This window comes from Hevea brasiliensis, chromosome 13, assembly GCF_030052815.1.
Source record: "Hevea brasiliensis isolate MT/VB/25A 57/8 chromosome 13, ASM3005281v1, whole genome shotgun sequence".
Classification (NCBI taxonomy): domain Eukaryota; kingdom Viridiplantae; phylum Streptophyta; class Magnoliopsida; order Malpighiales; family Euphorbiaceae; genus Hevea; species Hevea brasiliensis.
This window is the reverse complement of record NC_079505.1, coordinates 82546059-82570945: the sequence shown is the minus strand read 5'-3', so window position 1 is coordinate 82570945 and position 24887 is coordinate 82546059. Positions and strand designations below refer to the sequence as shown.

At 34.4% G+C, this 24887-nt stretch overlaps 1 protein-coding gene across 3 annotated transcripts; it reads left to right on the top strand.

Annotated features, from left to right (window-relative positions):
* Positions 1-209: 209 nt before the first annotated feature.
* Positions 210-8789, top strand: LOC110668129 (uncharacterized). 3 transcript variants are annotated; one of them, XM_058132534.1, is made up of 13 exons: positions 210-958; positions 1456-1591; positions 1864-2000; positions 2489-2690; positions 3567-3805; positions 3913-4024; positions 4243-4387; positions 4608-4750; positions 4884-5053; positions 5794-6102; positions 6191-6246; positions 6630-6844; positions 7504-8789. In XM_058132534.1, exons 1-13 carry the CDS (start codon positions 749-751, stop codon positions 8688-8690), a joined length of 3261 nt encoding a protein of 1086 aa, XP_057988517.1. In that variant the 5' UTR covers positions 210-748; the 3' UTR covers positions 8691-8789. The 3 variants fall into 3 exon arrangements, with proteins under 3 accessions (XP_057988517.1, XP_057988518.1, XP_057988519.1); XM_058132535.1 differs by having other exon boundaries at positions 240-958; positions 5815-6102; XM_058132536.1 differs by lacking the exon at positions 210-958 and having other exon boundaries at positions 1449-1536.
* Positions 8790-24887: the final 16098 nt, after the last annotated feature.

Below are 24887 nucleotides of genomic sequence, written 5' to 3'. Positions count from 1 at the left end.
TTTAATATATAAAATAATTTAATTATTTATATAAATTTAAATTAAAATAAATTAAATTATAATTTAATTTATATTCTCTTTAAATTTAATGGCTTATACATGCCTCTGAGGCTTTAGAATGGAAGAAATTAGTTTGATTTTGTTTTGTTTTTATGGTCCCATGTTCAGATATTCATTTATACTTGCTATTTTTCTTGGAATCCCAGTACTTGAAACATCAAATTTCATTTTCCTCCTGACGGCTCCAAATTTAATTTTCTGTGGACTTTTTTAATTATAACATATTTTATTAGGTTGGTTCCTAATTCTTTTGGGTAGCGTTATTGGCAATTGTGACATGCAATTTTCAACGAATCCTTTTTGCAGAATTTTCAGTCCCTGACCAAAAATTTCATGGCCAAAACAGAAGTGATGCTTACCTGTTGTCTGTCTTCTTTCAAAGACAAATCCTTATTGGAGCACCTCTCTCTCTTTCTGTCTCTCTTATCTCCACAGAACACACTGGTTCTGTACTGTCAGTCTCATGTGCACTATCCTTAAACTCATCCTTCGTTAATCACTAACCCCATTTCTATGCCACTCTCTTGCTTCCATTATTTCATCTAATCCTTCTCTGTCCTTCTTGACCACATTTTCCCCACACCCATTTACATGCAATGCCCTTCTAATCCTCCTTTCACTACCCACCAAATGTCTCCCATTTTGGGCTCATCATGGTTTAGACTTCAATTTTAGAGTCCGTACAGAAATGGTTTTGTTAAAACTTTCACGGTTGGTTTCACTTTGCTGGGTCTTTTCACTTTTGGGTTTTAGAGCTCTTTGTGTTGATTCAGAGGTATCTGTGAAGTTCTTGAAGGCTCCCCACGCATTCTCACATTTGAAAACAGCCACATTTGTGTTTCAAGTTTTAGTGGGTGGGAATGAGAATTCTTGCACAAACTGTAGCATAAGTTGCAAGGTTAGATTAACTCTGCATTTGTGTTAGTTGTTGCTTTTTCTATAGTTAATTATGGGTGGCCTCTTTTTCTCACTCTTTCACCTGGTTGAATTCTCTGTAATTTATTCTGCTTGTTATGAGGAAAACTGTTTGATTTTTGCTAGTGTAATATCTTCCCATGAATCTGCTCTGAGGATACACTGTTATGTTGTAGGGTCTTCACAAGTCCCAAGTAAATACCATTCCCTAATTTATATCATACCATTCCCTAATTTAGATGCACTTTTCATAAAATGAAACTAAGATCTCCTCATCTGCTATCTGAACAGAAAAGTTGAAATTTTTTATTTCTCTAATTTCATCTCCCCCACCCCGTCTTTTTATTGAAAATATCATATTTGTTCAGAAACCTGTTCTTAAACGTACAAGTTGGTAGTAGAGGCATATGCTTATAATTTGTTGTTTTTACCAAGTAAGAAGAGACTCGGTTATTCATTGTGAATATGGGATGCATGTAGCTGGATGAGGGCACTTCATCAGATTGCGGAACCAGGAAGGTTTTATACGATGGCTTGCAGGATGGAAATCACGCATTTGAGGTCTGCATCAATGGGTCTCAAGGAGCTGCCTGTGCTACATATAACTGGACTGTTGGTTAAGAAACTTTCCCTAGTCCTTTTTAAACAAATATTGCTAAAAATTTTATATTTCACATTCTAATTCTGTGAATTCCTTTAGCTGTATTGTTATGTGCCAAATCACAATTAAACTTTTATTATATGTAACTAGAAAATTTGAATAGTTCAGATGAAATCACCAAACCGAAGAAAATAATTATATAGTTCCTCGAAAATTAGATTTTGGATATGTAGGCAATTATATTGACTAGAAGTCAGGCTAATGTCAGTTATGCTTTGTTTTTGTAGATACTGTCCCCCCAACAGCGTATATAACTGCATCAACTTCTTTTACAAATGCTGGAAATGTTTCTGTAAATATTTCTTTCACTGAACCCTGCTCTGGTGGAGGGACTTTTGGATGTTCATCTGTGAATACATGCAATGTGAGTAGGCGCCAGAGAATAATATCAAAGTTCTATCTGATTATATAATTTTCTTTTATGTGCTTGGTACATGGCATTCATTATTGTGGATTTGTGACGGAAAATTCTTCTTATACTTCCTACATTGAAGGATTATTTTAGTTTATTGTCAAATGTCAAATACAAAATTCAGTTCACCTTGGATTGACTGATTAGAGGTTTCAAAAAAATCTGAAAAACACTCTCTGCAAGACCAAGGAACTAGTAATCTGATTTTCTCCAAGAAGTACACTGCAGATAAAATCCGGATTTTCTTGTGTGTGTGTGTGTGTGTTCTTGAAAATTTGATAGTTTTGATGGTTTTTTGGTTTCATAGATCAATAGACTGACACTAATATGAATAAATGATATACCTAAGAGTCATTTTCTCAGAATACATTCTTTTTTAATTTGTGTGTATTGATAGAAATAAGTAGTTTCTCATAGATTGCTGCATATTCTCTTTACAGCTGCTGGTCTATGGTGCTGGCCAAGTAATACCATCTTCACTGACAATTCTGCAACCAAACGTCAAATATTCTCTACTGGTGGGTTTGTCACCTACTGATCTGTATGGACGGGTGATCTTGGTAATGGATAAGAATTTTTGTACAGATACCGCGGGAAACACATTTACAAGGGTAGCAAATTCTAGTTTCTATGTTCATTTTGGTGAGTTTTGCTGCTTATTCCTCGTGTTGTTAACTTGAATCTATATCCGCATCACTTTCTAAAATATGATGCCAACCATAGTTATGGCAGATACAGAAATTCTCTCGACATTTCCCTTCTGTTGTGCTTTATATGCAAACTTTGATCTTTTAGTTCCTTAAGAAGTGTCCCTGCAAAATAATTTCATTTGGGGTTTGTGCCATTTTTCATGCTTTTCATGTTGAGTTCTACTATGGAAATTTTATAGACAGTGGTTAAAAAAGCTTCATTATGACTTTGTGGGTGTTCCATTACGATTGAACTTCCTATTGAGTTTGATTTAACGGCTTTTTTCCCATTCCTCTTTGTTCAATGTTGAAGAAAAATATAAACCATGGATCACAATCCAAGTTCATGCATTTACTCTAGCATCCATCATTTGTTTCACTAGTCCATAATATAATCACATGCAAACAAGAATTATATTAATATTCTACAGTCTAAATGTACCTTTGATTTGCAGAAATATAATTGCTCCAACAATTCTTGAAAATGAGAGAGTTTTTCTTAGAACAAGAACCAAAATGCTTTTCTTTTCTTTATGTTTTGGTTTCGTTCTTCAAGTCACCAACATGCAGAAAACTAATCTTCTTTATATATGTGTCAACACTAATAGACACAACTCTTAAGAGATGATTTAGCATGGCCCATGTTAACTGCATGGCAGTTAACTTTTTTCTTCTTACAAATTCTATATTTAATTAATTTATTTTTTTCTTTTATCTATTACATAAATAAATAAATTGATGGAACCGGTTGACCCACATGGGTGACCCGTATAATATTTCCAACAAATGTTTTCTAAATTCACTGTGTATTTGATTGTTCATTCTACAGATAGAAGAAGCGTCTTTGTTGAGCTGAGGATTCATGTTCCTGAAAAGCTACTTCAGCTTGAAAATCAAACTAGAACAGTGCAGGCAACAAACAATTATGACAAGTTGAATGTATATTTGTACTTCTCACAACCTGTTCTCAATTCTTCTGCTGAAATTCTAGATTCTCTCAATGTGAGTGAGGGTTCACTTGTTCCTATAAGTGGAGAAAACCTTGGGAACCGCAGATTTGGATTTCAGGTCAGTAGATAGATACAGTGATTTTTTTCTTGATGCTCATTATCTATGAACTGATTTTTTTTCTTGTGCATTTTAGTGTTCACTTCTCCCATGCTTTCTTCATTCAGGTGGTTAATGTATCTAGCATTGCGATCATCACAGTAGACATTCATCCAAACTCTATAATAAGCAGATCCGGGACTCCTGTTTCTTCAATTGCACCAGTTACTTTCCTTTATGGTATGCTCAACCAAACTTAGAAGAGGTTAAAAGAAGCAGAAGAAAATTTATGTTCAGTAGATTCAGTTATCATATTCTTTTCCATTCCTTTTGAAATTAACAACTTTTGAGATGGACAATAAGTTTTTGTAATCTTAAATCAATTGAAGATGATATGTTCATAGAAGATTTAGGGATATGATTACATCTACTGAGATGGATATTGATGCCTCTTTTAGATTCTGAAAGGCCTGCTGTGAGACTAAGTACAACATCTAACTCAAGGACGAAGGAAGACAGCATCCCAGTATCAATAAAGTTCATGAAGCCTGTATTTGGTTTCAACTCTTCTTTTCTATCAATCTCAGGGGGGCATTTGCAAAGGCAAGTAAACTCATTTTACCAACATTTCTGTATGCTTACCTACATGAACACTTGGCATTCCTACCAACACACACACACACTCTCAGGTACACTAGGCAACATTAAAATATTTCACTTCTCTGCTTCATATTTAGGTAATTCTAGGCAAAGAATATGCTATCATATATAGAACAGAGTTAAATTCATCAAATGTTGATTTATTGCTTTTAATGGAATCCAGCTTTCATGAAATAAGTAGGACCAAATACATTGCACAGATACAAGCTGATAATGATATTGTATCTGTCAATGTTCCCCAAAATGTAACTGGAGACGTTGCTGGAAACAAAAATCTAGCGTCTAACATTCTACAAGTGAGACACTGTAAGGACCTCGGTTTTCACTTTTTTGCTTATATTGAGTTTTTAGTATTGGATGATGTAAATTTTTGAAGTGGTCTTCCCCAGAATTTTTTCCCTGGTGATATGCTGATGTATATTTTTAAATGCACATTCAGATTGTGTACCTACAATATCTACTGTAATTTCTGCTTTTGCAACTGCTATTTTCGTGGCAACATCTTTGGTTGCTGGACTGCTCACAGTGTCGACAGCAAGCCTTCAGTCTGTTGGAGCATTTTCAAGGCGAACTTCTTTGCTGACTTCTGATCCTACAAGGAATCTTTTTGTATGACACTTGACTCATGAAAAATTCTCTCATTCAGTAATGCCTTGATAGTTTTTGATATTTTACCATTCTAATTGTTAAAAGATTTGGGTTGGGAAGGTTGTTGTGAGATTCAGAAATTTCTTTTCACGTTGATAACCTCACGTCTCAGACAGAATACTGGAAGCACATCAGTTCATACCTCAAATGTTCTTACAGACATCTTTACCCATAATACTGCATAATTTTGCATGCTTCTGTAAAATAACACAATTGACTCTCTAAATGATTTCTTGTTTACAAAAGAAGGAACTCATTTTTATGGTTGAGTGATATCATATAGGTTAAATTTCTGGAACTCGGTTGCTGATGGCATCAAAACTTTTCATTCCTTCTTGGCAGTCCAAGTGAGATGACTGAAACTAGTGTAGAAGGAATGCTTCCTCTTCATCATTGCATCTAAATGAATTTCTCCAAGAAAATGTATCCTAAAATTATTGAATTTCATCTCCACTGTATTTTGGTTGGTGGTTCTGCATTTGTTGACTTCACAGACCCCAGTCCCAAAATCATTATATATTTACTAATTATGTATGATTCATTGATGTCAAACCAATTGAAAGAAATAATTTCATGATTTGTAAATTTATATCCTTTTTTTTTTTTTAAATTCTATCACTTTGTGATATGATAATTGAAGTTAACAAGCTTTCCATCATCATTATAAAACTAAAAGCATCTTATATTTTCCTTTTACACAGAGAATTGCATGCTTCATTCAGGTTTTTGCACTGTCTAGATGGTTAGCTGTTTTGCTGCCAATTGAATATTATGAATTTGCAAGAGGTCTACAATGGAGTATTCCCTACTTCAGTCTCCCATGGGAATCTGGGGGTATTCACCCAATCATGTGGAGCACAAATTCCTCTACTGCTCCACATTCCTATATTTCCAATATTCATGATTCGGAAATTTCCCAGAGTTTGCAACAGGAAGAAGAAAATGTGAATATTGCTTCTCCAATATATGGATTGCCACTCACTCCAATGGAGTACAGATCATTTTTTGAGGTCAGCATGCTTTTTTCTTATGACTCATTTTCAACTTCAAACAGCTATAGCAATTATTTTATATGATAGAACCCATTAATTTTTGCAGAGCCAAAATATTAATCCAGAAGCTGAATACATTTTTGATCCACAGTATTCAAATGGGTGAGTGAGTTGTGGTTTCTTTCTTTTCATTCAATTTACTCTTCCTGGACATAAAATCATTATAAAAGTTCAACTCATAATCAAAGAGAACTTAGAAACGTCTGAATTATAATAAATGCCAAAACCCAAATGATTAACCAAAACTAAAATTTTCATAGGATTGCCATATGAAATGCTACTTCATTCACTCATTTGCAGTGGAGGCTGCCAGAAACAATTGCTACCATCTTGTATTATTGCAGACTGGTTCTTAATCTGTTATATGGATGCTTAACAGTATTTTTGTCTTTTCATTTATTATGATTAATTCTATGCAAGCCTCCTATGGTTCAAGTCCTGCAGAAAAATTATCTTCTGATATCTTTTGCTTTTAACTGTTGTAGGTGGAGAATTTTTGAGAGAAGTATGTTCTGGTTAGCTGTAGTTGGTGGCAGCTTAATACTGCTACATGCTCTGCTCTTTTTTATTCTAAAATTCAGGAAGAAAAACTCTGAAAAGCAGAGGGGTTATGGAGCATTAACATTCCCAAGATTTGAGATATTTCTCATGATTCTTGCATTGCCTTGTATTTGTGAGGCCTCTGCATCTCTTGTTAGAGGTACCATGCAAGTTCACCTTTAACTCTTATATATATCCTTCTATATGCATAGGAAGCACATCTGAGCATGAAAAGAGAGCTTGCATATTATAATGGGAAGTGTGTAATTTATTTTCTCATCTTATAATTCTGAAACTACATTTAGATTTTTGTAGGGAAAAGAAAACCATAAAACCTAGAGTAACTTCTTGCAACCTTCTTCCCTGATTCTCGAGAATATAATTGCCATATAGTGCACAATATGCATGGTCACCGGTATTGTAGTTCCTAATATTATTAGTAAAATTGTGATAAGGCCAACATTTGATTGCTTTGTAAACAGTTATGCTTTGAGTACCTTACCAGGAATATATTAGTTGACTATGTGGTTCCTTTTCTGTGTGTTCACTAGCCTGCAATATCTGTAGTTTGAAACATGGCGAATGGCTTTTAAACAAATTTAAAATTGGCATTATCAAAACAATATTAAATCTATGCATTGGACATTCAGAAAATTTGTAAAATGGTTTTCATTCATCATAACCAATAATTTGGAACAGTTGCTATAGTTAAATGCACTATGCCTTAGCGCACTCTTTCTGTTTTATCAATATTTAGGAGAACTTGAAATTACATAATGTATTTGCATAGTTTAGCTGATGTTGCTTTTGTGGTTCAAGGAGGAACGCCATCAGGGCGGGTTGTTGGCATTCTGCTGCTGGGTGTTGTGGGTTTTTCAGTTTTGTGCTTGTTCTTGTTCCTCTCCATCGGAATTACGCTTGGGAAGCTATTACAGTACAAGGAAGTCCATCAAGAAGGCCAAATATTTCACTGGTATCAAGACATGATCCGAGTATCTTTAGGTCCTGGTAAAAGAGGGCAATGGACGTGGAAAAACCAAACTAACTCTATTTATCTAATAAAGTTTGGTGCTTTGTTTGAAGATCTAAGAGGGCCCCCTAAATACATGCTCACACAGATTTCTATCGGTAATCCCAGCAAGCAAAGTGATCGTATCATTGCATCCGATGATGAAACAGAAGATGCAGAAGCACCTTTTATTCAGAAACTGTTTGGAGTGCTTAGAATATATTACACGCTGCTTGAAACAATCAAGCGAGTTACTTTGGGAATTGTGGTTGGTGCCTACTTAGATAACTGGTCCTCTAAAACCCCAATAGTTATCTTATTGTGCATCGCCTCCTTTCAGCTCTTTTTCCTTGTCCTGAAGAAGCCTTTTGTTAAGAAAAAAGTCCAATTGGTTGAGATCATCACTGTTTCCTCTCAAGTAGGTCTATTTGCTACATGTTTTGTACTGTTGGAGGAGAAATTAACAGACAGGGATGAAACTAAAGTTGGAATATTCATGATTGTGCTCTTCTTAATTGGATTCTTGGCACAAATAATCAATGAATGGTACGCATTGTACATACAGACAAAGCAACTGGACCCTGCTGAGAAGTCCTTTTCGATCGGTCTGAAAACTGCATCAATTGGATTTCTCTTGTTTTTCATCCCAGAGAAAATGAGTAGAAACCTGGAATGCAAGCTGCCAGGGAATCCACAGCAAGATAGAGAAACCGGAGGGGAGACTGTTTCATCTTCGGACGGAAACAAAAGCTCAGGAACCAGGAGCACAGGCACATCAGATAAAACATGGCCAAAACAGCTACGAGAACTGGCAAAGGCTAGCTTTACTGCTGAAAGAAGTGGAAATCCAAATGACCCTTCAACTAGCCATACTAAATGGAGTGGATTTTGGACAAACAAAAGCAGTGCTGGCTCATCTAATGGCTCACCTGCAGATTTGAAGTTAAAACCAAACCGGTTATACAAAGATTTAGAAGCCATTTTTGCATCAAAATAAAACATTGACTTCACATATTATTCTACAGCTATTGTATATGAAACTACTCTGAGAATTTTAAATGAACTTTTAAATGATTGCGTGGCCATGAAACTGGAATTGCATAGAGTCTTGTATGCAAGTTCGATTAATGAAATGATAGTGAAGGTAAAGTCTACTCTTATAACAAGCACGCAAATTTAAGGCACACATGCAAATCGCATAATTACACAGTATTGAAAAGAAAAGAAGAATAATACATGATTTAACGTGGTTCAACCGTAAGGTCTATGTTCACGGACAAGATAAGAGAAAAAGGTTTCACTATGATGAAGAAAAAGAAGATAAAATCAATCAAAACTCTCAAACTCTAACCCGAGTGTGTTTCCCGAATATCTCACAACTCTACCACAAATGGTAGAATATTACAATATTTATACTGGTTCATACCGCATGGGCGTTGCCCCTGCACACCCAAGGAAATCAGTGGTGGGCTTCGAGCTCGTGCCTATCAGCTCATGCCCTCCGCCACCACCACCACAGATCTCACTTTTTATCACAATCGGGTCTTAGCGCGAAACTTTCGGATGAAGTCACAATTCGGGTCCATGAAAAAATATATCCAAAATTTAAGCCACAAAAATAACAATTCTTCCCCTTGGCTTGAATTCCCTTTATCATCAACAAAATAACCATAAAAATACTATGTCTTATCATATGCCCTCGCAAGGGTATTACTGAGCATTACAAACACCAACCAAGTCTAGGCAATGCCTAGACTTGCTGTCTGGGACTCCCTTGGTCATCATATCTGCTGAATTATCATGTGTAGAGACTTTCTGCACAACTACAGTCCCCTGAGATACAATGTCTAGAATGAAGTGATATCTGACATCAATGTGCTTAGTTCGCTCATGGTATATCTGATTCTTTGTGAAATGTATTACACTCTGGCTGTCACAAAACACCATTGCCTTGTTCTGTATCAACCTAAGATCACCCACCAAACCTTATAACCATAAAACTTCCTTTACTGCCTTTATTAAGGCCATATATTCAGCTTCTGTGGTAGACAAAGCAACTATAGCTTGCAATGTTGCCTTCCAATTGATAGTACTTCTAGAAAGAGTAAACAAATAACCTATCAAAGATCTCCTCTTGTCTAAGTCCCCTGCAAAATCTGAATCCACATAGCCAACAACTGAATCACTCATCTTAGCCCTGTCAAATGTCAGACCAACATCTATAGTACCCTTTAAATACCTCAAAATCCATTTCACTGCCTGCTAATGCTCTTTCCCAAGACACGTCATGTATCTACTCACAAAACTAACTACATATGAAATGTCAAGTCGAGTGCATACCATAGCATATATGATGCTACCAACAGCACTCGAATAGGGAACACTGGACATATGCTCCATCTCCTCATCTGTTTTGGGTGACATGTCTACAGATAACTTAAAATGGGCAGCAAATGGAACAGTCATAGGCTTAGCATTATTTATGTTGAAATGCTTAAGCACTTTCTCAATAGAAGCCTGTTGAGACAAGAAAAACTTCCCAACACTTCTATCCCTGGTAATTTCCATTCCTAATTTCTTCTTTGTAGCACTCAAATCTTTCATCTCAAACTCATCACTCAACTGCTTTTTCAAAATGTTAATTTGTGACAGCTTTTAGCAGCAATAAGCGTGTCATCCACATACAACAGCAAATAAATAAAGGAATCATCTGAAAGCTTCTTATAATACACACAACTGTCATAGGAACTACGATTAAAGCCATTTCAAACCATGAATGAATCAAATCTTTTATACCACTACCTAGGAGACTGTTTCAGACCATATAAAGATTTTTTAAGCAAGCAAACATGGTTTTCTATACCTGAAATGACGAATCCCTTAGGCTGACTCATATAAATTTGCTCCTCCAACTCACAATGCAAAAATGCTATCTTCACATCTAGTTGCTCAAGCTCTAGATCATGAAGAGCAACCATAGCAAGTAAGACTCTGATAGAACTGTGCTTCACAACTGGAGAAAACACTTCATTAAAGTCAATCCCCTCCCTCTGAGTAAAGCCTTTTGCTACCAACCGTGCCTTATATCGAGGTGCTTAAACCCCTGGAGTGCCGTCCTTTTTCTTAAACACCCATTTGCAACCTATCACTTTTTGTCCCTTAGGCAATGTTACAAGCTCCCAAGTTTAATTCTAATTCTTGTGAAGAGATTCAATTTCTTCACTCATAGCACCAACTCACTGATCTGTATCTGAACAAGAAATAACTTCTTAATAATTGTTGGGTTCATGCACATCAACTGTTTTAGCAACTGATAAGGCAAACGCAACTAGATCTGCATATGCATATCTCTGTGGTGGCTAATCTATTTCTCTCTCTACCATTTGCAAGGCTATATGGTTCCTATTGTTGTTACTCAAGTGCATCCTCTTGTTGATCAGGATCTTGTTAGTAGTATGCCCTAGAGCATATCATTTAGTATGTATTGTGTACATGTTTTTATGAATAAAAGGCATTTTCACTTTTCCGTTTACATAAGATATTTATGTGTAATAGAAAAGGTCTATTGATATTTTGTTAGAAATTCTATTCTTAAGTTGTTAAGAATATGAGTGATAGTATTTCTAGTACAAAGTATCATAAATAGGTTCACAATCGAGGATACTTCATAATAAGGATATGACCTATCCAGAAAGATTGTATTCATGTTTGTTCCCAAGTTATTTATATGAGATATAAATAAGATGGAATGGTGAGTCTCATGCCATATGACAAACATGATAGGCACTTATAAATGATAGGTAGGCCGAACCAGAGACACTTATGACAAGCACATGGAGTTTACTCTTGTCAATGTTTTGTCATAAATCATATCAGTGCATATAATCTTTAGACTTGAGATAGCACAGTTATCTTGTATATAGGTAGTTTGAGTTTGATACTGCTTTCATACTTGTACTGTGTATGGGTATATGGGCATGTGTTGGCTCCTACTAGTTATATATGGAGGTAGGTGTTGATCAAGATGGAATCTGTTCCTCTAAGTAAATAGAGATAAAATCCTATGTTCATTTAATTATTCTTGATGTTTCAAGTTTCTGGCAAGGACAAATAGATTTAATCAGAAAAGAGTTTCTGATGAGAAAATCTTTTTAATCAAGAATTGGAATTAAAAGAGAACATAATATTCATAGCAAATAGAGTTTGACATAAACCATGACTCCAGCTTGATTTGGGATTTTGTAACAGAGAGATTCTAGTGCATGGTAACATATGATTATAGGTTCATTTGAGGTAAACCTTATTATTAATTGGGTGGCCATGGCATGCTATGCTAGGTGTTAACCATGATCTATGAGGTACATAAAATGATTTAGAGAAATCATTTATGGTAAGAAAGAGTTCTGATGATATTAAGAGTTGATATCATATCTCATTGCTAATTAGTGATAAGCCTAGTAAGTCACACACATACATAAGTTATCACCTAATTAAATATGATTTAATTAATTAATTAAAGAGTTTAATTGATTAATTAAATAGGTTTGGTTTGCAATTAGATTACAAAGTCCCTAGCATGACTTGAAACCAAATCTAGATTATTGGATGTATAGTATAAGTTAAATTTATATTTAAAGTGTTTAAATATGAATTTCATTAATGAGAAATTAATTAATAGAGATGAATTAATTAATTAATTTATATTTGATATAAATTGATTAAAAGAAGAGAAATAATTATTTTGGGTTAAGAACTCAAAATTAAGACATAGGGCATTTTGGTCATTTCACAGGGTGACATGTGGCACCATGAGATTGTGACACATGAAATTACACATAAGCTTGCCAAATATCTTTTAATCATGTAAGATGATTAAAATTAAGATTAAATATAGGTTTGACACTTGGCACAATGTGATTGGGTCAATTAAACCTAGAACCAATCAAAGGGTGACATGTGGCAAGGGTTTAAGTGGTGACCTGGCTATATAAGTGTTGTTATGAAAAAATAAAATATACAAGCTGCTGCCTCCCATTGTGTGCCGCCACCCTTGAGACTCACATTCTCTCTTCCTCTTCATCTCTTATCTATTCCAAGAGATTAGTAAACAATCTCTTGAATTAAAAATACTAGAAATCGTTTCTAGTGTCCTATTTACATCTTTAATCTCTTAAAAGGCAGAACTTGATTTTCTAAATAATAGAAAAAGCTTTAGAAGCTGTTTAACGGCTGCCATAGGTGTTCTTGGTGTGGACAAGCTAGAGGGACAATATCTGGTGTCTTGAAGATGAATCTCAAAGGCGCAAATGCACTGCAGTGCATCAAGAAGTTAGTGTGTTTGTTCTTGATTTAATCTATGGTTCTAAAATTAATCTGATTAATTCTGAAATCTTAAATGGTAAATACAGATCAAAAAACATATTAAAAGTGTTTTAATATGTTGTTTATTATCGAAATCAAATAGATAAAAATAATTCTTGCATGAAGCATGTGACCCTAGGTGAAAATTTTTGAATTCAATAGTATAAACTTGTGTTTTTCACGCTTTCATTCCTTCAATTGGTATCAGAGCCACTATATTTGCTATTTAGATTGTTGATTATATGATTTAATTGTGTGTTTTGATTGTGTGTTTTGATCATGAGATGATTTATCCATTGCTGGTTGCAATGGATGTGTGGCGGCATGCTTGAAGAACACCATCAATGGCGCGCATGGTTTAGCTTCAAGGGTGGTGCAAAGGTTTGGCTTTTAATTTGCAATTATTATATCATCTAAAAGCTCATCTTATGTCTAATTAAATTGTTTAATTAGAATTTTAATCACACAATTAAATTTTGATTCAAATAAGAATTTTAAAAATTGTTTGAATGTGATTCAAATATGAATTTTAAAAGTTGTTTGAATGTGATTCAAATCTGAATTTTTAAAGTTGTTTGAATCATATTTAAATATGATTTTTTAAAGTTGTTTGAATAATATTCATATCTGAATTTTTAAAAATTATTTGAATGTGATTCAAATCTGATTTTTTAAAAATTGTTTGAATGTGATTCAAATCTAAATTTTTAAGGTTGTTTGAATGTGATTCAAATTTGAATTTTTAAATTTGTTTGAATGAGATTCAAATCTCAATTTTTAAATTTATTTGAATCATATTCAAATCTGGATTTTTAAGTTGAATATGAGATATTCAATTTAATTTAAGTATGTATGTTTTATTTAATTGTTAAATAGTGATATGCATGATATATGATCATGGACTATAAAAGACCAATGTAATTGGATTTATTTCTTTTATGTTTTTTTGGGATTGTAAATTAATTAATTTAATTTAATTTATTTTGGGCATATATTATTAAGGTTGTAATAATTTTGGGTTGTAATTTCATTTATTTAAGTTCTTGTAAATTTGCCTTGGTATGCCAAGGATTACTATGTAATTGGATTGCAAGAAGTTCAAGGAGGTCAAGAGTATTGGTAGGACCAGTGGGAGGAATTCAAGATCAAATGTTGATTATGTACTCCTTCAGCAACTCTTGTAAAATGAATGAATGAAATGCACTTAGGAATGCCTTGATTCAATTCTTGGTGGCTCAAAATTGAATCCCTTAGAAAGTCCATGATAATACCATATTTACTGCTTATCCATGAATGCATGAGATATATGGGAATGTATGCAATTATATGATATATGTATGCTAAATGGATAATGTGCAAAGTGAGACCTTAATAGTAATTAGGATGACCATAAAATCTTCCAAACAAATGATTAAATTGGAAATGCTATAATTAAAGTAATTATAACATGGGCCCTCCATTGGGGCAATTATTTTAAGAAATTTTAAATGGTTGCATAAGATACAATTAATTTAAGAGATTTTCTTAAGAATAATTGTTAAACATGAAATATTGTAAATATGTAAATGATTTGGTAGCCAATATTGGATGTACCTGAGGATATTAAATTTATTTGCATAATTACTGGCTCAATGGGATCAACTTAACTAATGCAAGATAAGTCAATAATGGATGTACCTGAGATTTTGAGCATTAGGGGCTAGGTAAAGGATTGAACCTCACATGAGATGTGATGGGCAAGGAGTTGCTCACTTATAGTTTATTGTAATTCCAATAACGGATGTACCTGAGGATGATCAATAGAATTATAAGAATTCAATCACCTACTAGAAATCCATCCAACTAGGATTTCCGTTTTTTACTTTGGAAGTGTAGGATTCGCTAAGTTAGTGGGAGGACCAATTTGATTAAAAGACCATAATCATTTTGATTAATTACTTGATACATTTACTAATTAATCTGATTATTTTTTGCAGTTAATTTTCTGATAATAATGAGCACATAACAACCACCACCATCCAATATCCTTGTAAGCATACTTGATCGTAATAGGTTGACAGGATCTAATCTCTCTGATTGGCTAAGAAATTTGAAACTTGTCCTGAACCTTGAACATATAGGATATGTTCTAGATTCAAATGTTCCTGGTCCTTTACCTCCAAAGGCCACTCAAGAGGAACATGAAACTTTAGACAAGTGGAAGGAGCATAATATGAGAGCTAAGTGTTACATGCTTGCTTCCATGAGTAATGAGTTACAGAAGCAGCATGAAAACATGCAGAGTGCGAGTGAGATCCTCCTTCACCTACAAGAGTTGTATGGTGAGCATAGTAAGAATGCTAGGTACGAGATATCTAGGCAGCTGTTCCGCATGAGGATGTTTGAGGGACAGAATATTGGGGATCATGTCCATAAGATGATTCGGCTGATTGAGCAGTTGGAACATCTTAACTTCAACTTGGATTTCCAACTACAGACGGATTTGATCCTTCAGTCCCTTCCTAAGTCTTTTGGAAATTTTGTGACAAATTTCCATATGACTAAACCGGAATGCACCTTAGCTGGTTTACTCAACATGCTGGTTTTTGCCCAAAAGAATATGCCAGGCAATAAAGAAAAAGAGGTAGTTTTGATTGTATCTTCTTATGCTGGAAAGTCCAACAAAAAGAAGGGCAATAAGAAAAAGAAACCTCAGATTCTTGGTCCTTCTAAGAAAATAGCTAAACAGAAAGGGAAAACTAAAGCTGATGGAGGCAAAGGAAAGTGTTTCCACTGCTAGAAGGATGGGCATTGGAAAAGGAACTGCCCAGAGTATCTTGCTTCTCTGAAGGACAAGAAGGATACACCTTCAGAAGGTATGTCCATATCTTGTTATTTAGATTCTGATGATACTCATAGTTCATCTACAGCTTGGGTTTTAGATACTGGTGCCAGTTCTCATATTTCTAATGATATGTAGGAACTAGCAAATAGTAGCAGCTTGCGTTCTCAAGATGTTAGAGTTCAGATTGGCAATGGTTCAACTTTTGAAGCTTTAGCCATAGGATCTAAATCTTTTTACATGTTAGGACATGTTTTGTGTTTGGATAATATTTTATATATACCTGATGCTTTTAAGAACATCATTTCTATATCTAGTTTGACTAGAAATGGCTATAGATTTCAATTCACAGATGATGTTTGCAATATTTATTTTGGAAATAAATATGTTGGTTCAGGTTATATGAATGATGGTCTTTATTATTTGGATAATAATGACAAACACAAAATGAATGCAAGTGATCTAAATGAATACAATGCCATGGTGAAAACCAACTAAAGTTCAAAATATATTTGGCACTTAAGGTTATGTCATATTGCGGAAGATAGGATTGCAAAATTGGAGAAAATGGGGATTTTATCCTCATTGGGCTCTGAGCCTACTCCAACTTGTGAATCTTGCCTTCAGGGCAAAATGACTAGATCACCCTTTGTTGGACAAGGGCTAAGAGCTGAAAATATTTTGGAGCTAATACATAGTGATGTATGTGGTCCATTTAAGGAAATGGCTAGAAGCAGTTTTCATTACTTTATTACCTTTATTGATGATAAATCAAGGTTTGGGTATTTGTATTTGATGAAATACAAACATGAATCTTTTGAAAAGTTCAAAGAATTTAAATCTGAAGTAGAAAATCAAACAGAAAAGAGTATTAAAGCTTTTCGATCAGATCGTAGAGGTGAATATTTGAGTACTAAATTTGATGAATACTTGAGAGACATGGCATTGTTTCCCAGCTGACTCCTCCAGGAACGCCACAGCTGAATGGTGTATCTGAAAGGAGAAATCGTACCCTATTGGATATGGTACGTAGTAAGATGAGCTATACTTATATGCCAATGTCCTTTTGGGGATTTGCATTAGAATCAACTTTGTATATTCTGAATAGGATTCTATCAAAATCAGTTTCTTCCACACCTTATGAGATATGGCATGGAAGAAAACTAAGTCTTAAGCATGTTAAGAATTGGGGTTGTCCAGCTTATATCAAAAAGCTGAACACTGATAAATTAGAAATCAGATCAGAAAATGGTCGATTTGTTGGATATCCAAAAGATAGTTTTGGATATTATTTTTATTTGCCTACATCACAAAAGGTTGTGGTGAGTAGAGATGCCACATTTCTTGAATAACAGTTTGTTCAAGAAGGAGGCAAAGGAAGGCAAATAGAGTTGGAATTGGAGAATTCTGACCAACCAACAGATCAGATGGATATAGATCCATCTAGTCAACCTACACCCATTGATGAAACATCTACAGCTATTCCTCATAGAACAACCAGGGTATCTCACCTACCAGTGAGATATGATTTCCTTCATGAAAAAGAATAAGAGTTGTCTACTCATGAAGAAGTAGATCATGGAGATGATCCACTTACCTATGAAGAAGCTATATCAGATATAGACTCTTCAAAATGGATTGATGCTATGAAATCTAAAATTGATTTCATGGATAAGAATCAAGTTTGGGATCTTATTGATCCACCCGAAGGTATTGCACCTATAGGGAACAAATGGGTTTTCAAGAAGAAAATTGGTTCTGATGGAAAGGTAGAGACCTATAAGGCAAGGCTAGTAGTGAAAGGGTTTCGCCAAAGGCAAGGAATCGACTATGAGGAGACTTTCTCGCCTGTTGCCATGCTTAAATCAATTAGGATTCTATTAGCAATAGCTGCATACTATGATTATGAGATTTGGCAGATGGATGTCAAAACAGCTTTTCTCAATGGATACATTGAAGAAAACATTTTCATGGAACAACCTAGGGGTTTTGAATCCCAAGATGGCTCCAAGGTATGCAAGTTAAAGCGATCTATTTATGGATTAAAGCAAACTTCGAGGAGTTGGAACATTCGTTTTGATGAAGCCATTAAATCCTTTGGTTTTATAAAAAATGAGGATGAGCTATGTGTATATAAGAAGGTTAGTGACAGTGCTATCACTTTCCTTGTCTTATATGTGGATGATATACTATTGATGGGTAATGACACAGGTATGTTGACAACTGTAAAGGTATGGTTGTCAAATAAATTCTCCATGAAAGACTTAGGGGAGGCAACTTATATTCTTGGGATTCGCATCTATAGAGATAGAGCGAAAAGAATAATTGGTTTATCCCAAAGTCTATACTTGGAAAAGGTGTTAAACAGGTTTAACATGCTTGATTTCAAGAGAGGATTGTTACTAGTGAGACATGATATCCACCTTTCTAAAGAGATGTCTCCAAAGACACCTGAAGAAAGAGATAAGAAGGCCAGGATTCCATATGCTTCGGCTATTGGAAGTTTAATGTATGCAATATTGTGTACTAGGCCGGATATTGCATATGCTGTTAGTTTGACTAGCAGGTATCAATCCAATCCAGGTTTGGAACGCTGAATAGCTATCAAGAATATCCTTAAGTACTTGAGAAGAACTAAGGATTTATTCTTGATCTGTGGAGGTGGAGACTTACAATTGGATAGTTATACTGATTCTGATTTCCAATCAGATATCGATGATAGAAAGTCTACCTCTGGATTTGTGTTCATTTTTAATGGAGGTGCAGTCAGTTGGAAGAGTTTCAAATAGAGCACGACTGCAGATTTCACTACCGAGGCTAAGTATATTGCTGCATCAGATGCTGCAAAGGAAGTTGTTTAGATAAAGAAGTTCATGACAGAACTTACAGTAGTTCCTTCCATTGAGTCAGCAGTTCCACTACACTGTGACAACAATGGAGCAGTCATACAGGCTAAAAAACCCAGATCTCACCAGAAATCCAAACACATAGAAAGGCGCTACTACATTACCAGAGAAATAGTTGGACGAGGCGATGTAGCCATGCAGAAAATAACATCAGCTGAAAATTCAACTGATCCATTCACTAAGCCTATGTCACAGACTCAGCTAGACCGACATCTTGAGAAGATAGGTCTAAGATATTGTAATGAATGGCTCTAGTGCTAGTGGGAGATTGTTAGTAGTATGCCCTATAGCATATCATTTAGTATATATTTTGTACATGTTTTTATTAATAAAAAGCATTTCCACTTTTCTGTTTACATAAGATATTTATGTGTAATAGAAAAGGTCCATTGATATTTTGTTAGAAATTCTATTCTTAAGTTATTAAGAATATGAGTGACAGTATTTCTAGTACAAAGTATCATAAATAGGTTCACAATCGAGAATACTTCATAATAAGGACATGACTTATCCAGAAAGATTGTATTCATGTTTGTTCCCAAGTTATTTATATGAGATATAAATAAGATGGAATGGTGAGTCTCATGCCATATGCCAAACATGATAGGCACTTATAAATGATAGGTAGGCCGAACCAGTGACACTTATGACAAGCACATGGAGTTTACTCTTGTCAATATTTTGTCATAAATCATATTAGTGCATATAATCTTGAGACCTGAGATAGCACAGTTATCTTGTGTTTAGGTAGTTTGAGTTTGATACTGCTTTTATACTTGTACTGTGTATGGGTATATGAGCATGTGTTGACTCTTACTAGTTATATATGGAGGTAGGTGTTGATCAAGATGAAATCTGTTCCTCTAAGTAAATAGAGATAAAATTCTATGTTCATTTAATTGTTCTTGATGTTTCAAGTTTCTGGCCAGGACAGATAGATTTAATAAAAAAAGAGTTTCTGATGAGAAAATCTTTTTAATCAAGAACTGAAATTAAAAGAGAACATAATATTCATAGCAAATAGAGTTTGACATAAACCATGACTCTACCTTGAGTTGGGATTTTGTAACAGAGAGATTCTAGTGCATAGTAACATATGATTATAGGTTCATTTAAGGTAAACCTTATTATTAATTGGGTAGCCATGACATGCTATGCTATGTGTTAACCATGATCTATGAGGTGCATAAAATGATTTAGAGAAATCATTTATGGTAAGAAAGAGTTCTGATGATATTAAGAGTTGATATCATATTTTATTGCCAATTAGTGATGAGCCTAGTAAGTCACACACATATACAAGTTATCACCTAATTAAATATGATTTAATTAATTAATTAAAGAGTTTAATTGATTAATTAAATATGTTTGGTTTGTAATTAGATTGCAAAGTCCCTAGCATGACTTGAAACCAAATCTAGATTATTGGATGTATAGTATAAGTTAAATTTATATTTAAAGTGTTTAAATATGAATTTAATTAATGAGAAATTAATTAATAGATTAATTAATTAATTTATATTTGATATAAATTGATTAGAAAAAGAGAAATAACTATTTTGGGTTAAGAACTCAAAATTAAGACATAAGGGCATTTTGATCATTTCACAGGGTGACATATGGCACACATGGAATTACACATAAGCTTGCTAAATGTCTTTTAATCATGTAAGATGATTAAAATTAAGATTAAATATAGGTTTGACACTTGGCACAATGTGATTGGGTCAATTAAACCTAGAACCAATCAAAGGGTGACATGTGGCAAGGGTTTAAGTGATGACCTAGCTATATAAGTGTTGTTATGAAAAAATAAAATATACAAGCTGCTGCCTCCCATTGTGTGCCGCCACCCTTGAGACTCACATTCTCTCTTCCTCTTCATCTCTTATCTATTCCAAGAGATTAGCATACAATCTCTTAAATTAAAAATACTAGAAATCATTTCTAGTATCCTGTTTACATCTTTAATCTCTTAAAAGGCAGAACTTAATTTTCTAAATAATAGAAAAAGCTTTAGAAGCTATTCAAGGGCTACCATAGGTGTTCTTGGTGTGGACAAGCTAGAGGGACAACATCTGATGTCCTGAAGACGAATCTCAAAGGCGCAAATACACTGCAGTGCATCAAGAGGTTAGTGTGTTTGTTCTTGATTTAATTTAGGGTTCTAAAATTAATCTGATTAATTCTAAAATCTTAAATGGCAAATACGGATCCAAAAACATATTAAAAGTGTTTTAATATATTGTTTATCATTAAAATCAAATAGATAAAAATAAATCTTGCATGAAGCATGTGACCCTAGGTGAAAATTTTTGAATTCAATGGTATAAACTTGTGTTTTTCATGCTTCCATTCCTTCAGATCTTGCACCTCATCTTCTGAATCACTGGACTGAACTGCTGAAGTATCAATATCAAGCTCTACCTGTTCTCTGACACCGTGATCTGATTCTGCTATTGACTTCTCCCTCTGATTATCAAATGAAGCAGACTCATTAAATGTCACATCCCTGCTAATGATTAATCCTACAGACTTTGGATCATTGCACCACAACCTGTAGCCTTTCACTCCAGATGCATAACCTAGAAATATTCATTTTCTTACCCTCGGCTCAAGCTTACCATCTCTCACATGAGCATAAGTAGGGCAGCCAAATACTTTCAGCTGAGAGTAATCAACAGGTGAACCGGACCAGATCTCAAAAGGAGTTTTGCACTCAATAGCTATAGATGGAGATCTATTAACCAAAAAATAGGTTGTATTAATTGCTGTAGCCCAAAAATCCTTTCCCAATCCAAAATGTGAGAGCATGCTTCGTGCTTTGTCACAAAGCATTCTATTCATGCGTTCTGCAATACCATTCTGTTGTGGTGTCCTTGTACAAGTGCAATGTCTCACTATACCTTCATTGTTGCAGAATGCATTGAACTGGCGATTGCAAAATTCTAACCCGTTATCAGTTCTAAGACGCTTGACCTTCTTTTCTGTCTGCTTCTCAGTCATCGTCTTCCACTTTACAAAGATTGAAAATGCCTCATCTTTTGTTTTCAGAAAATACACCTACACCATCTGAGAGCAATCATCAATCAAAGTCATGAAGTGCCTGGCATCGCTCTTGGAAGGGATTCTATTAGGACCCCGCAGATCTGAGTGGATATAATCCACCGTTCCTCTGGTCTTGCACATTGCCTTTTTGTCGAACTTTACCCTGGACTGTTTGCGAAACACACAGTATTCACAAAAGTCCATAGATTCTATTTTCTGCCCATCCAACAAATCCTGCTTGCTTAACACAGATAATCCTCTTTCACTCATATGACTAAGATGCATATGCAACAATTGAGTCTGATTCTGATTATTGCTTCCGGATGCTACTGCAGCTTCCCCTGAAACTGTACTGCCTTGAAGAAAATACAATCCTGAAATCAAACTGCTATTTATGAGTACCATAGAGCCCTTACACACTTTGAGAACTCCATTCTCTACATGGTATCTGAATCCATGAGAGTTAAGTGTCCCAAGAGAAATCAGGTTCCTCTTTAGTCCTGGAACATGCCAACACTCTGTAGTTCTGACAATGCCATCAAACATCCTCAATCTGATGTTACCAATTTTTTCAACAGATAATGCACGATCATTGCCCAGAAACACCTTGCTACTCATCTGCTTGTAAGTGACAAACTAGTTTCTGTGTAAGCACATGTTATAAATAGCACCAGTATTAAGAGTTCAGAAATTTTGTCCATGATCTGAACTCATGGATAAAATTTCTTCAGCACTGTCATCACCATCAGAATCAATAAAACTATCAACCACATTCGCAGAACTTTCTGGTTGCTTTCCCTTTTTAATTTTCAACTTGGGACAATCTCTCCTGTAGTGACCTTGCTCCCCGCACTCAAAATAGTTGGCCTTTTTCATTCTTGACTTAGATCTAGCCTTAGATTTCTTCCTGCTGGAAGAACCCTCCCTTGAATGTGTTCTTCCCCTGCTCACCAAACCTTCCCTCTCAAATCTTTCTCTATTATCTGGAAATTTCTTTTTCAACTCCTTCGATTTTAGAGAATTACTAACATCGTCTAGTGAAATACTGTATTTCTCATACAACAGAGTATCAACAAAAGTTTTATAGGAGGGTGGCAAAGAACATAACACAATAAGCGCCTGATCCTCACTATTAATCTCAATATCAATATTCTTCAAATCCATAATGATTGAATTGAATTCATCAAGATATTCTTTAATGGGTGTACCTTCGCTCATTCTCAGATTGTAAAGTCTTTTCTTCAGATACAGGCGGTTGGTCAGCGATTTGGTAGAGTATAACTTCTCTAATTTCTTCCATGCCGCAGATGCTGAGCTTTCACCAGCAATCTCGCGTAGGACATTATCAGTTACGCTCATGAAAATCGCACTCAAGGCTCTCTCTTTTAGATCAGCCTTCTCTGCCTCTTTCATACCTTCTGGAAAGTTATCCTCGATTGCCTTCCATAGACCTTGTAGGATTAAGGAAGATTTAATTTAATCTTTCACAGACTGAAACTCGATTCACCATCAAACTTCTCCATCTCATGCTTCGTTAAAGACGACGCCATCTGTAAACCCTAGGTTTTGCGCATGAAGCTCTGATACCAGTTTGTTATAACAAGCACGCAAATCTAAGACACACACACAAATCGCACAATCACACGGTATTGAAAAGAGAAGAAGAATAACACAGGATTTAACGTGCTTCAATCGTAAGGTCTATATCCACGGGCAAGACAAGAGAAAAATGTTCCACTATAATAAAAAAAAAGCAAGATACAATCAATTAGAAATCCCAAACCCTAATCCTAGTGTGTTTTTTAAATATCTCGCAACTCTACCACAAATGGTAGAATATTACAATATTTATACTAGTCTATATCGCAGGGGTGTTGCCCCCGCACCCCCAAGGAGATTAGTGGTGGGCTTCAGGCCCACGCTTATCAGCCCATGCTCTCTGCCACCACCACAAATCTCACTTTTTATCCCAATCGAATCGCAACGCGAAACTTTCGAGTTGAGTCATAATTCGGGTCCATGAAAAAATATATCTAAAATTCAAGCTACAAAAATAACACCTACATGTCAAGAACTTGCTGCACTAGCATCAAGCTTGTTGGCTTGTTTGGACTTTAAATCTCCCAAGTTCATGGGAAATCATTCATGGCTACATTGAAATATTATAAATCTGGATGTGAGTTGTAACCATCATTTGCCTATGAAGTCATTAAAATTTAAATGAACTTAAAGCGTTCATGAATCTTCGGAAAAAAAAAAAAAAGATTGTACGCAGCAGTAATTAGTTGAAAAATTATTGTGTGCTCTCGTTCCTCGCGGATGTATTTCATCACTCACATTTACGTGGATTTTACTCTTTATAATTCATAGGAAAACTAAATTTTTTAATTTGTGTGAATGTTTTCATAAAAAACTTCTATATATAGTAGCAATGTCTTCTGCATTTATCATCAAAGAAAAAATATCTCAAAATTAAATTTATAGGCAAATTTGCTTAAAAATTGTCAGAATAATTAAATCTTATTCTTCATTGAATTTAGCATATATTTTTGAGATTTTAGTCAAATTTTAAGACTTAATTGTTTAAAAATAGAACTTACATTTACTTACAAGATGATTTTTAAGGCTCAAATTGTTATTTTATCATGTTTTATGATTTTTTTTTAATTTAAAAGAGATTCGACGAATTGAATAATAAATAAATGGTAAGATTTGAATTCAAGACAATCTTATTTTGTATACTTTAAAAATAAATAAAAAATAATTAAATTATTTTTAATCGACTAAATACATTGATGTTTTTATTTGTAATAATATTTATAAAAAAATAATTATATAATTTTATTTAAAACGACATAAGAGAATTCGATTGATAATCATTAGTATCCTATAAGATGTTCTAATATCTTAATTGATTATTAATAGTTGGCTCTATTTTTTAAAATTTCATTTTTATTTTAATTTTTTATTATATATTTAAAATAAAGTGTATATATATTTTTTTAAATATAGTTATATTTTATGTTTATGTATGATAAATATCATTATAATATCTATA

What these genes read in the sequence shown, in the direction of transcription:
- LOC110668129 (XM_058132534.1), top strand. Translation starts at nt 749, where the DNA reads ATGGTTTTGTTAAAACTTTCACGGTTGGTTTCACTTTGCTGGGTCTTT. An exon ending in ATCCTACAAGGAATCTTTTT is followed by an intron (nt 5,054 to 5,793) that starts GTATGACACTTG and finishes CCTTTTACACAG; the next exon opens with AGAATTGCATGCTTCATTCA. An exon ending in CTCTGCATCTCTTGTTAGAG is followed by an intron (nt 6,845 to 7,503) that starts GTACCATGCAAG and finishes TTGTGGTTCAAG; the next exon opens with GAGGAACGCCATCAGGGCGG.